The sequence below is a fragment of the Nicotiana attenuata genome, chromosome 9, assembly GCF_001879085.1.
Source record: "Nicotiana attenuata strain UT chromosome 9, NIATTr2, whole genome shotgun sequence".
Taxonomy (NCBI): Eukaryota; Viridiplantae; Streptophyta; class Magnoliopsida; order Solanales; family Solanaceae; genus Nicotiana; species Nicotiana attenuata.
In genome coordinates this window covers 47126273-47139256 of record NC_031997.1, presented here as the reverse complement: position 1 = coordinate 47139256, position 12984 = coordinate 47126273, and the positions used below count along the sequence as shown (strand labels likewise).

The window sequence follows — 12984 nt, the reverse complement described above, 5'->3', positions numbered from 1 at the left end:
ACCTCCTCACACCTAATACGCCTACAAAACCCAAAATCTCTCCGACCCTCTGAGTTCTCCAATTCACCCAGCACGATGTTCCTATCCTCTTCCAACGTAAGATTCTAACCAGCCTAGATAAATTGAGTAAAGAATATGTTTCGAATTGTAATTGCTGTAAATTTGTATTCTCTTGTTCTTCTCTCTTTTGCATGCAAATTGAAGCTATATCTATTTTTAGTTCCCACTTTTAGAGCATGTTGGAAAGCCACAAGGGAATTAAATGTAATTGAGTGTAATTACATAGTTTAACTTGTTTGTTTTGTTTGTTTGACCAAGTAATTACTTGATGAGTAGGAATTTGGGTGTAATTGAGAGGGAGGCATGGGCCACATGGCTGACTGCATTATAAACCAAAGCTAAAACAATTTCAGTGAAAGCATTTAGGTGGCCAACCAAAATTCAAATTTTATTGATAGAACTGCAGCAATATATTTGCCAAGATTAGTGGCCATACAACACCAAAACTTGTATGTGACTAAAATATGGGGTAAGTTTGCATTAGTTTATTTTTGCTTGGTGGCGAAGTTGTTGACGCCTCTGTTAAACAGTGGTCATTGAACCAAATTCTTAACATTCCTTATATCTTTGGTAGAAGAGTTGAAGGATCAGAAGGAACATCAGCACTTGCCTGTCAAGAAAAACAATTCTAGTGAAACTTCAATGGATATAGTCTCAAAATGTTAAAGGAAAAGCTTAATAGAAACATCAAATTTCTGCAAGAAACCTACTTATCACCCCAAAAAAAAAGAGGATCTGCAATGAACCCTATGTCGTGTTGTCAAGGCTAGGTACTAGGAACAAAGGACATTTATCCTGAGCCTTCGTCGTGTAGCGATAATGAACCTCTATCCAATTTGTTTGTACCACCATATTGTTGCTAACATTTTACACGGCACTCTTACACCACAGAGGTCAGGGAAAATAAAGAGGGTTATGTGTAACAAACTCACGAGGCTGTCTAGAACAGTTTATACAAAATCATCTGAGTATTAATGTCCGCAAAAAGAAATTGGAACTAAAGCATACAAGATTCAACCTAAAGGGGAAGAGGGAGTGGATTGAAGGGAGATCAATGCAGCGTGCCATCGCGAATTAAATGACTTCAATTTGTTCTCTCAAAATGAAGACCATGTCGTAGTAGTCATGTTAAGGTATGAAGGTACTATGGACGAAAATTGTTTCGTGTTGCCAAAGAACTGAAACATGTTTCACATGTGCCTATTTTACTTGAAATAGAAAAAGTTGGCTTTTATTTTCTTTTTCTTTTCCAGATAAAGCTTGAAGCTATCAATCTCATTTACTAAAGTGAAATTTCAAAAGTGAAAAAAAAGGCAGACTAACTTCAATGCAGCAATCTATATAATTTGCTGGGAAACCGTAGGTAATCTTGTTACCCAGGATTCTGAAACTTAAGTTTTCCCGCTTTTGGTCAAATGAAATCAGTGTTATACCTCGAGATATGTTGTTATCAATGTTTTGGTGCTGAAGTTGAAGCCTTCAACCGATTCCCCTTTCTTACGAGATGCATGAAGTTGCTTTCTGACTTGACTTGCAAGAGACTGCAGAGGACATTAATAAACAAGGAAGCCCGACATCATATTAGTATCGGAGAATGTTCATTTACTCAATTTTAAAACATTTGCCAAGAAATACCTTTCCTAGTTCCACACCCCATTGATCAAAAGAATTGATACCCCATACAAAGCCTTGAACTGCAACTCTGTGTTCATAGATGGCCAGTAACTGAAAGAAAGGGAAGAAAGTGGCAGGTAACTTGAGATTAGGGATCACAAGAGGAGGCATGTTTGTCTTCACACAATGCTCACAACTGGCAGATATTATCTTGATAAAACACCATAATCAAACAGGAAACTCTTTCAGTGTAGTATGATGCCACCCTATCCTCACACCTGTGGGGATGTGAGGGTGGGGCATAATTTAAGAATGTTGAGCATAATAAGAAAATAGGCAGTTAGTCACTTCAACAGCTCGAGCTTTATGAGTAGCTAGTGGTTTATGATTACAATAAAACAAGGAAAGCCCTTCATCCATTGTTGGTCCAACCATGAAGGGAAGTAGAACTCTTTGTATTCAATCACCTTAAGATATAATTTGACAGTTGATAAACTTCACACAAGAGTGTTGAGTTGCAAGAAGCAGTATCACCCTGTGCACTGTTGTGAGAATATGCTCATTATCTTCTCTGACAGAATGATTTGGTTAGTACAAGTATACATATTTCTGCCTTTAGCCTCTTCTCCAGCTGCAAAGAACTATGGCGGAGATCTTGGGACAAAGAAGACGCATAGTTCCAGTGCTGCGGACCTATAGGTTAGTTTTCTCACAAATATGCGGCTCTCAATCTGACTTGCAACAAGCTCCATCCCTCTGCATCTAGTTATTTATATTCCTTTCTTTACGGGCAACTAAAAATGCATGTGTTCCAACTTGAGACTTTCTATCAGGAAAGGGATATACTGTCAAGTCATCCATTGAGTTTAAATAAGCAAGTAAAGAAAGAGATTGGAAGACTTTACATAGACAAGCTTCGCATGGTATTTTTTAAGGAATTAAGATACCTGAATACAAGATTCTGTTGGTCATTGTAAGTAGCAATTTACTGACCTTTCAGTTAATTAGGTATATCGCGCTCATTTCCAATTATAAAATTTCATTGGCAAAATTTATCTGGCAAAGTAAGATATCAATCAACCTCAAACGAATCGCCTTGTTGATCTCTTTCAAATGCAGTAGGCTCTTCCTTCTCACGCTTTACCCAATTACCCCTAAGCTCTACTACTCTCAAGAATGTAATGACAAACAAAATTCATTTGAAAATCATCGATGCAGTTCAAGAAAGGTAGCACTGAGTTTGGCACCATCAATTATACAGTGGTACAAACTCGACGCATAGGACATACCGTGTCACTCAATACTCAGAAAACACTTGTAAAAAAATTTAATGATCTAATATCTCATACCTGTCCAATGTTGTAAGCATTCAATGATGGAAGCAGTATACTTAGAGAAGGTCTATTTCCAGAAAACGTCTGCAAGATATTGGAGGAGTTTGAGAAAAGACCACGGAATAAAGCACAATATCAACAAATAAGAACTGTTAAGGAATTACCTTATGAGAAACAAGATGCTCGGCAACATTCTCCTTTTGCAGCTGCTCTGGTGTCTGTGAAGAAAGTCAGTACTCATAGGTGATTTGATACTAATAAATCTTCTTTGATCCTTAACCAATGTTACAGAATGAATGTCACATACTCTTATGTAATGTACATGGTTAGCAGAATTATAGAGATTCAGCAGATCTATAGGATCTCCTTTTTTATTCATTCTATAGTTAGGGCTCTATGTACTTGTCTATATGTTTGTTACTTCTTGGAATAATATACAACGAGGTTGCTCTATTGTCTCTATATTTAACATGGTATCAGAGCCTCGTTAGAGTTGGGGATTAATTCTTTGCCGGAGTTGACGAGTGTGAGTCTCAAGTGCCGACATAATTTTTTTTCCCGGCAAGGCTCTGCCCGACGACGCGTGCCAGCGTGTGACACGTCGGTTTTGTATCTAGCTTTCACTCACAAGATTACCTCTCTGTTTCCGGACAAACCGTGGTGGTTCCTGAATAACAGACCATGTTGCTCTTGTTTTGTTACACTTTGAAGAATCTGTCAACTTCTCTCTCTCGATCAGATCTGAAACTTTTGGTTCGCATATCACTTTGGCTGATTTGAGTTTTTGATTCACAAATATTAGTTATTGGGGTTACTCTTTTACGAAGTTCTACTGATTACAATCAGAATTTTTTTTCAATTCCGTTCTCTGATTTGTGAGCTCTTTTCTTGATCTCTATGGCTTCTCTGTTTTTTAGTGCTTCTATTCTCTAATTGGTTTATTTAATTTCTTAATCTCGGGAGAACCAGAATTTCTGGAGAAAGCAAGGATTGTTTCTTCATTCTCATTTGGATATTGTTTTTTGTTGTTTGAAGAAAGTGGGGACATGATATATATAATTCTCTCTGACTTACTACTGTTTGGAACTAAGCTCTATTAGAGTATTTTTAGTAGAGTTTTGCTGGTTTTCCCTTAAGTTATTTTGATACTTTTGGTTGGGAACATAACGGGAAACAATAAGCAAGGAGGAAATAATGCTACAACTCCTAGTCCAACAATCTTCCAACTATTTTTTCCAGTTCTCGATCACACAAAGCACCCTCTACTGTTACTGTTGCCGATGGATCAACTTGTAGCAGTGTTGGATCTTCGACTGTTAAACCAACTTCCTCTATTACTTGTCATCTGTATTAAGTCTACCAAACTTGACCTTTAATTTGATTTCTTTTAGTAAAATCACCAAAGACCTTAATTGTTGTGTCATTTCTTTTCCGATCATTGTTTGTTTCTAGATCTTACGACGAAGCAGGTTATTGGTAAAGGATATTTCTCTGGTGATCTATACATCATTGATGAATGGGAGTCACAGTCTGTTGCATGCTCTAGTGTTGTGTCTCTTTTTGAAGCACATTGTCGATTGGGACATCCTTCTCTACCTTTGTTGAAGAAGCATGTCCTCAGCTTCAGAATATTTGTTCATTGGATTGTGAGTCATGTCGATTTGCAGAACACCATAGTCCAAGGGTAAATAAGTGAGTTGAGTCAGCTTTTGAGTTAGTGCATTCTGATATTCGGAGATCATGTCGTGTTGTTATCAAAACTGGGCATAAGTATTCTGTCACTTTTGTAGATGATGTTTCTCGAATGACTTGGATTTACTTTATGAAGAGTCGTTCAAAAGTGTTTACTCACTTTTGTGCCTTTTGTACTGAAGCCAAAACTCAATTCAATGTTTTAGTGCATATTCTAAGGAGTAATAATACTAAAGAATATATGTCAGAGTTATTTCGGTTTTACGTGAGACAACATGGTATACTACATCAGTCTTCATGTGTTGATACACCTTCTCAAAATGGAGTTGCTGAGAGGAAGAATTCGCATCTACTTGAGACAGCTCGGGCACTTCTGTTCCAAAAGAAGGTTCCTAACTAGTTCTGGGCTGATGCGGTCTCTACGACGTGTTTTCTGATTAATCGCATCTACTTTGCTTGGTGGTAATGTGCCTTACAGTGTTCTTTTCCCAAACAAGTCATTATTTCCAGTGGAACCTAACGTGTTTGGATGCACATGTTAGGTCCGAGATGTTCGATCATCTGTTACCAAGTTGGATCTGAAGGCATTGAAGTATGTTTTCCTAGGCTATTCTCGCCTTCAGAAGGGTTATTGGTGTTATTCTACTGATCTTCGCAAATATCTGGTGTCAACTAATGTGGTATTTTCAAAGTCTACACAATTCTTCTATGCACCTCCCATTTCTACAAGTCAGGGGCAAGAAGATGAATGGCTAGTATATCAGATTACCCGTGCTTTGACAGAGCAACTAGCTGATGTTCCTACATCTCCTAGTTCTTCTATTGAGCACCAATCGACTATTGTGCCTTCACCACCTACTCTAACTGTGTTACCAAGACCGCCAATCGTTCAAGTTTACTCGCGGAAGCGAGAGACAAATGATACATGTCCTGCAATAGTTCCTTCGTCATCAGATCCTCCTCCGCCTGATCCTACAGAGAACCTTGACCTTCCTATTGCTCTTCGAAAGGTATACGTACTTGTAAATCCACATGTTTCATTGCTAATTTTGTTTCCTATGACCGCTTATCCTCTACGTCTAGATCTATGATTGCTTCTCTAGACTCCATCATGGTTCCCAAAACAGTGAAACAAGCTTTGAATCATCCCGGTGGTATGATGCAATGCTTGAGGAAATACATGCCTTAGAAGATAACCACACGTGGGTGGATTTACCCAAGAGAAAGAAACCAGTAGGATCTAAGTGGGTCTTTACAATTAAAGTTAATCCAGATGGTTCCGTGGCAAGACTTAATGCCAAACTTGTGGCTAAAAGGTATGCTCAAACTTATGGGGTGGATTATTCTGACACCTTCTCCCTGGTTGCCAAACTCAGTTTTGTCCGCTTATTTATTTCTCTAGCTGCTTTCGAAAATTTGCCTTTACATCATTTGGATATCAAGAATGCGTTCCTTCGTGGTGATCTTCAGGCGGAAGTGTATATGGAGCAACCATCTGTTTTTGTTGCTCCAGGAGAGTATGGAAAAGTTTTTCATTCGAAGAAAGTCCTTGTATGGCTTGAAGCAGAGTCCTCGAGCTTGGTTTGGCAAGTTCAGTGAGGTAGTTCAAGAGTTTGGGCTGAAAATGAGCAGGTGTAATCACTTAGTCTTCTATCGGCAATCAATAGCTGGCACCTTGTTGTATATGTTGATGACATTGTTATCACAGAAGTGACTATGCGGGGATCTCTTCCCTCAATCTTTCCTGCATACTAGGTTTCATACAACGGACTTGGGCCTGTTGAAATACTTTTTGGGAGTAGAAGTAAATAGAAGCAAGAAGGAAATTTTTTTGTCACAGAGAAGGTACATTCTTGACTTGCTTGCAGAAATTGGAAAGTTGGTAGCTAAACCCTGCAGTACTCCAATGGTTCCTGATGTGCATCTTATGAAAGACGATGGCAATCCTTTGGATGATCCAGAGAGATATATGAGGTTAGTTGGGAAATTAAACTACCTCACTATCATTCGTCTAGATATTGCTTTTCCGGTAAGTGTTGTTAGCAAGTTCATGTCCGCACCAACGGCCAAACATCGGGCAGCTTTGGAACAGATTTTATGTTACCTGAAAGGAGGTCCAAATTGAGTGTTTTGCAGATGCTGCTTGGGCTGGATCCAAAATTGGTAGAAGATCTACTACAGGCTATTGTGTCTTTGTTGGAGGGAACCTTGTATCGTAGAGAGTATGAAGCAAAGTGTTGTATCTCGATTCAGTGCAGAATCTGAGTACAGAGCTATGTCACAGTCTGTGTGAGATTATGTGCAAACATTGAAATTGGGTTGAAGCATCCAATACCAGCAAAACTCTGGTGTGACAATCAAGCTACCCTCCATATTGCGCCAAATCCGGTGTATCATGAAAGAACTAAGCATATTGGGGTTGACAGCCATTTTATTCGTGAGAAGATTTAGAAGAACTTGATATCCACTGGCTACGTGAAGACAGGAGAGCAACCAGGTGATTTATTCACAAAGGCGTTGAATGAAATTCGAGTTGATTACCTTCGTAACAAGCTGGGCATGATCAATATCTATGCTCCAACTTGAGGGGGATTGGTACAGAATGAATGTAGATTTACTCTTATGTATAACTTATAAGGATTCACAGCATATTTATAGGATCTCCTTTTGTATTCTTTCTATAGTTAGTACATAGTGTACTTATATATATACTTATTACTTCTTGGAATAATATACAACGAGATTGCTCCATTGTCTCTATATTTAAAAACCAAGCAAAAAAGAAAAAGGGGGGGGGGGGGGGGGGGGGCGCTGAAAGAAAGAAGTTATGCAGTGGAGAAATACTTGTGGAATGTTTGGTGCATGAGATCTATTTCCCAATCTCGACTTTACACTAAACTGTAACTGCTGTGAGATCTGAACCTTGACTAACTATTCACGTAAATGGTGGGGAACAAGACATTAAAGTAAAAAGTAGGAAGACTGCCTCACCTTCCCATAAGCAAGGGCATCCGGCTGCGCAAAGAAGTTCGACATGAGCTCATCATGGTTGCTCACCACTTCATCTGAAAATGAGTTGCCCAAAATTAAGAAAGTGGAAGCAAATGGACAAAGCAGCACACTACAACCTAGGTGTCAACATTTTATTGCGTCTTTGTCTGTAAAATAGGAATGAGAAACAACATCGAAAAAGAATACAAGAAGTAAGATGGAATTTGTACCTTTCAGGTAAACAGGTTGCTGACTCTTAACAACACCAATAAAATCACAAGGAATAACACGACCCTGAAAATTCCAGGAAGATGGTATTCAACATTCAAGTGCGATTGTAGAAAACTAAACATACCAAGATTAGATACATGATCGCTTGTTTTACTGATAATGATCAGAACACAATAGTTATTCAAGGAAGAAGCATGGCCTTCCAAGCAACACTTCCTCTGTACCTTTTATGATATCTCAAAGAGTACAAAGCTGAAATATATAAAGTTAAGGAGACATAAAATGAACTATTATCATCAAATAAGTAACCAGTTACTAAAATCCACTCAGACAACAGCCTGGAGCACCACCAGATCTCCATTCTTCTTTAACATTGCCTTTTGGGGTTGGTTGTTTGGGGGCGGCTGTCTAGTCTTCTTGGGGTGGAGAGCTAGGTTAGACTTTTGGACCATCCCCGCTAACCAACCCTAGAATATCCAAATTGACATCCTTCAATTGCCACATCCCAAAAATAATTAAATGAAGAGAGCCAAAGCACCACGTAATAACGCCACAAGACTCACAAATCTACTCCAAAATTGAATCATGTGACTATATTACATAGCATGTTGAACTTATGGCTTGTTGGAGAGGAATCCAAATGCAATTCTCTAATAACCTTGTATGTAATTTTGAGAGGTCTTCTTCATATTATATCATTAATAAAGATATCATTAATATGATTTAAAAGATTATTAGTTCAAGCATATGAACAATATTCTTTCAGAGGCTTTTCACATGAAATATTTTTAATGACATAATCCCCACCTTGAAAAACAAAATAACATAAAGCTCCTGAAATTACAGTTTAATTAGGTTGAGCAGTATTTAGATGAAGATTTAGTCAACAAACTGTAACCATCAACACATCATGAACAAGAAAAGTTTGACGCATGTTACCTGCCTAAATCAAGTACAAGATGGGCATAATTTTTTCAGAATAAGCATGAATTGTTGGCACCGGAAATTTACGCTACCTGGTGAATTAATTGGTAAAAGCTGTGTTGTCCATTTGTCCCTGGTTCACCAAAATCAATTTCACCAGTCTCGTAGGGAAGAGGGACACCATCAATAGATACTCCTTTCCCATTACTCTCCATACTGACCTGAACTCAATCAAATTTTGGTAAAAGCTGCAAGTATGGCATCTGGAATAAAATACAAGCAAACAAGTTAGAGTAACATGCCTGTTGAATATGAGGTGCGAATTTCTCCAGTGCTTGAGAATAGGGTAATATTGCCTGAAATTGTCTAAAAGGTTCAGTGTAATGGTATGGATTAGTCGACCAGACGACCCCGACTCAAACAGAATGATAATACTCACTCGTGCTGAATATCCAAGGAAAGAAACATTCCACACACTCAGCAAGCCTAATAGCACCTGAAACAATGATGTGATATTAAGAAATCAAGCAATTGAGTTCAATGATGTGATGATAGAAATCAAGCATCTGATGAGACAAGCAGAATCAAGTCGATATCAGCAGAACAAGGCTTGGGATTGAGGCGTAATAGGTGTCATATTGGCAGAGTAATCCAATAACCAAAGGTGCAAATGGAATTGCAAAAGAATCTTTACGGGTTTGAACTTAGACGAGAACGGGGAAAAAATCGAAAAATAAATCTAAGGACAATCTATTGCATAAAGAATAAAAGCATATAGCTAAAATGGCTAAGAGGACCCGGGGCCAAGAAAGCTTCGGTCCTTATGAAAGGAAGAGGAAAGAGAGAATTTTTAACCATAGATGAAAGACTTCAGATTCCCTAGCTCGGTAAGAATAATTAGAATACAAGGACGCAAGATCTGGACCGGGCTAGAGGACTCTGTACCGTTTCCATCATCCTAACAGCAAATCATGCAATTAGAGCTTCAAATTGTATGATTGTTCTTGGGAAATTGGAAAAAGAACAATTAGGGGTGCAGGGCTAGGCTCGATCTCGGGATAAAACATGCAATCTTATTTAACACAGCACATACCATTGGCTAGGAGTAGAATGAAGCTTCTTGTCTAAGATACAGAGGATACACGAGTAGACACGATATACATTGGTATAAGCACACACGTACCTTTGCATCATACGATCTGCCAAAGTATTTATTATTTGTGAGGTCTGTGCTTTCACTTAGCCCCTCTGTTTGCACTTATGAATTCACGGAGTATACCAAGTGAACATCTTAGAAAGTTTATAGCACTACCATTCATGAGAGAACAGCACAATTAAGTAGCAAGAGAGAACATCACCAAAACATAAGTTTCTATGAAGCGTCTAGTCTAAGATATAGAGGATACATGAGTAGACATGATATACATCAGTAAGGGTGTTCATAAAAACCCGAAAAACCGAACCAAACCGAAAACCAAACTAAACCGACCAAAAAAACCGATGCTTTTTGGTTTGGTTTGGTTTTGATTTTGAATTTTAAAAACCGATCAAATTTGGTTTGGTTTTGGTTTTAGTCAAAAAATAACCGAAAAAAACCGAACCAAATCGACTATATGAGCAGCTATTTCAAATTTATTATTACACCTATATATATGTATATTTTTATACAAAGCTTCAAAAATTTTATGGTGAATGTTAATCGTTTGCACTTTTAGTAAAGTTCTTTACCTTTATATTCTAGTTTGATTGGTAGTTTTCTTTTGTTAAGTGTAAGAATCCATTTCATGTTAAAAAATATATTTTTAATTGAGTCCTTAAATTATTCATCACTATTTGATTCAATTATCATCAATATATTTTAGTAAATAATAGATTTCACACAGGGCAATTGATTTGATAGTGTTACGTTGAAAATGTGGTCGCCGGAATATGTGTTTGGTAGTGTATGTCTTATATTTAAGAAAAAACCGACAATTAACCGAAAAAATCGAAAAACCGACAAAACCCGACATAAACCGAATCGAGGAAAAACCGACTTAATTGGTTTGGTTTGGTTTTAATATTTGAAAAACCGACTTACTTGGTTTGGTTTCTTTTTAGGGAAAAACCGATCCAAACCGAACCATGAACACCCCTATACATCAGTATAAGCACCCATACAATCTGCCAAAGTATTTATTATTTGTGAAGTTTGTGCTTTCACTTAGCCCCTCTATTTGGACTTCTGAATTCATGGGGTATACCAAGTGAACATCACGGAGAGCTTATAGCACTAACATTCATGAGAGACGATAACAATTAAGCAGCAAGAGAGAACATCACATAAACATAAGTTTCTATGAGCTCGGACATACAGGTACATTTTTCTCAAAGGGTGCTGAGTAGAAATGCTGATCAACACTGGAAGCTCCCTTCAGAAATCTTAACAAGTAGAAAGCATGTCAGAAAATTTGATAAAAGCAGTACAAACAGCAGCAAAAGAAAAAAAAGGAAGCAGAATGAAAGACCTATTACATGCAACATAACAATTAAGGAAACCGCTACAGGTCGACGACTAATTATTCAAGGAGCGAAATGCCCCGGTGCTTCAGATATATAGTGTTTTCTTGATGTAGAAAGATAATCCACCAAAGCAATAATGTTGGCAACCAAGACCCAACTATCAAACTAAGAAATGGAGACAGCAGCTTTGCACTAGAATAAGTACAGCAAGCTCATCACTAAGTGGGCAGAGAAGGCAATGTTTTTCAGTCTCTGGCTTTTCACCATATACTCGAGGTAATAATTATGAAAAAAATATTATAGATACAACTATTAAGCAGATGCGGTTTATACTTGTCCTGTCAGTAGAGCATGAAAAAAGCATACAATTACAAAACCGATTTAGGCGTGTATGGCCAATGGTGCATGAGATATTCAAATAACAGGTGAGATCTAGGTGCAAAGATAACTTCAAATTACTTACTTCTCAACAATGGGAAATCCATATTGCAGAGAAAGAGGCAACACTCCAACTGCACTGCAGACTGCAAAAAGAGGATTAAAACAAATATATTGATAATTTTCTTTTGATAATTAAGATTAAGAAAAATAATTCGATAAGTGAAAGTTGACAGAAAAATTTATGTCGCATACCAAGATACTCTAGAAAAGGAAAAGACTTACCACTATATCGACCTCCTACCCAGTCCCAGAAAGCAAATGCATTATTTGGATCAATGCCAAACTGTTCTACTAGCTGTAAAAAATTGCTACATTTAGTAAATAATTTAGTGTGATCAAACATAAGGTATATTCAGTGATGAAATTTAAAATTTAGCTGAATCAGAAATCTCTAATATCCTTTATTAAGCACAAAAAAAAGGTACTCCTCAATCCACGTATTGGATGGAATTCAACAGAATAAAGTTTCCTGAACCTTCTGCAATCTAAAAGAGATAAGCCACTAAAAGTTCTGTTTATAACAAGTGATAAAAAAAATAAGAAAGAAAAACCGAAAAAAAGGTTTTCTTGCATACACAAACTAGATATAATAGTAACACTTGAATATGCATGGCCATACTAGCCAAAGCATTTAAATGCAATTACACTTCCCTCCCCGGAGACAAAGCCCCGATATCCTGTAAGGAGCATATTCTTCACATTTGTAGGAAGAGCAAAGGATTAACGATTTACTCGCTATATAAGGAAAATTGGAAGATAAACTAGAAGAAGATGCACTATACTTTCTACACAATGCACTGATTAGACGGAAAGCCCTTTAGGCCTTTGTAATTCTAACAGGTCATTAGTGTTAACCTGGCAATGAAATATATTCACATTTTGAGATAAAAACTGACCGATTTGGCTACACCTAGCAGATTAAGTTGGCAGTACATCAAGATTCATTTAGAGAAAATATTGGATGTACTATAATCCCCCTCCAATTTATGGCACTCTTTGCATTTGGGAAAGTTACAAAATGTTTAACATTCCTTTTCTATAAAAAATTCAGAATTTTCAAGAATTCAAATTCATAAAAATATCATAATTTTAAAATTTGATATGATATTTTCTCTTTCAGCTAACTTTTCAATCATAACTTTTAACATTTTCCTTCTACTATCACTACTACAACTACTATATATATATATATATA

The 12984-nt window shown here is 37.3% G+C and overlaps 1 protein-coding gene across 1 annotated transcript in view; it reads right to left on the bottom strand.

Moving 5' to 3' along the window:
• LOC109232391 (glucose-6-phosphate isomerase, cytosolic) overlaps nucleotides 422-12984 on the bottom strand; it is a 21178-nt gene continuing 8615 nt past the window's right edge. The window contains exons 12-24 of the mRNA XM_019398136.1: nucleotides 12012-12084; nucleotides 11812-11872; nucleotides 11201-11267; nucleotides 9286-9342; nucleotides 9149-9202; nucleotides 8939-9067; nucleotides 7922-7985; nucleotides 7692-7765; nucleotides 3173-3226; nucleotides 3024-3092; nucleotides 1696-1785; nucleotides 1494-1601; nucleotides 422-670 (exon numbers count right to left, since the gene is read on the bottom strand). Coding sequence (XP_019253681.1) covers nucleotides 620-670; nucleotides 1494-1601; nucleotides 1696-1785; nucleotides 3024-3092; nucleotides 3173-3226; nucleotides 7692-7765; nucleotides 7922-7985; nucleotides 8939-9067; nucleotides 9149-9202; nucleotides 9286-9342; nucleotides 11201-11267; nucleotides 11812-11872; nucleotides 12012-12084 — 951 coding nt within the window. The 3' untranslated portion in view covers nucleotides 422-619. The remainder of the gene's footprint in view (nucleotides 671-1493; nucleotides 1602-1695; nucleotides 1786-3023; nucleotides 3093-3172; nucleotides 3227-7691; nucleotides 7766-7921; nucleotides 7986-8938; nucleotides 9068-9148; nucleotides 9203-9285; nucleotides 9343-11200; nucleotides 11268-11811; nucleotides 11873-12011; nucleotides 12085-12984) is intronic.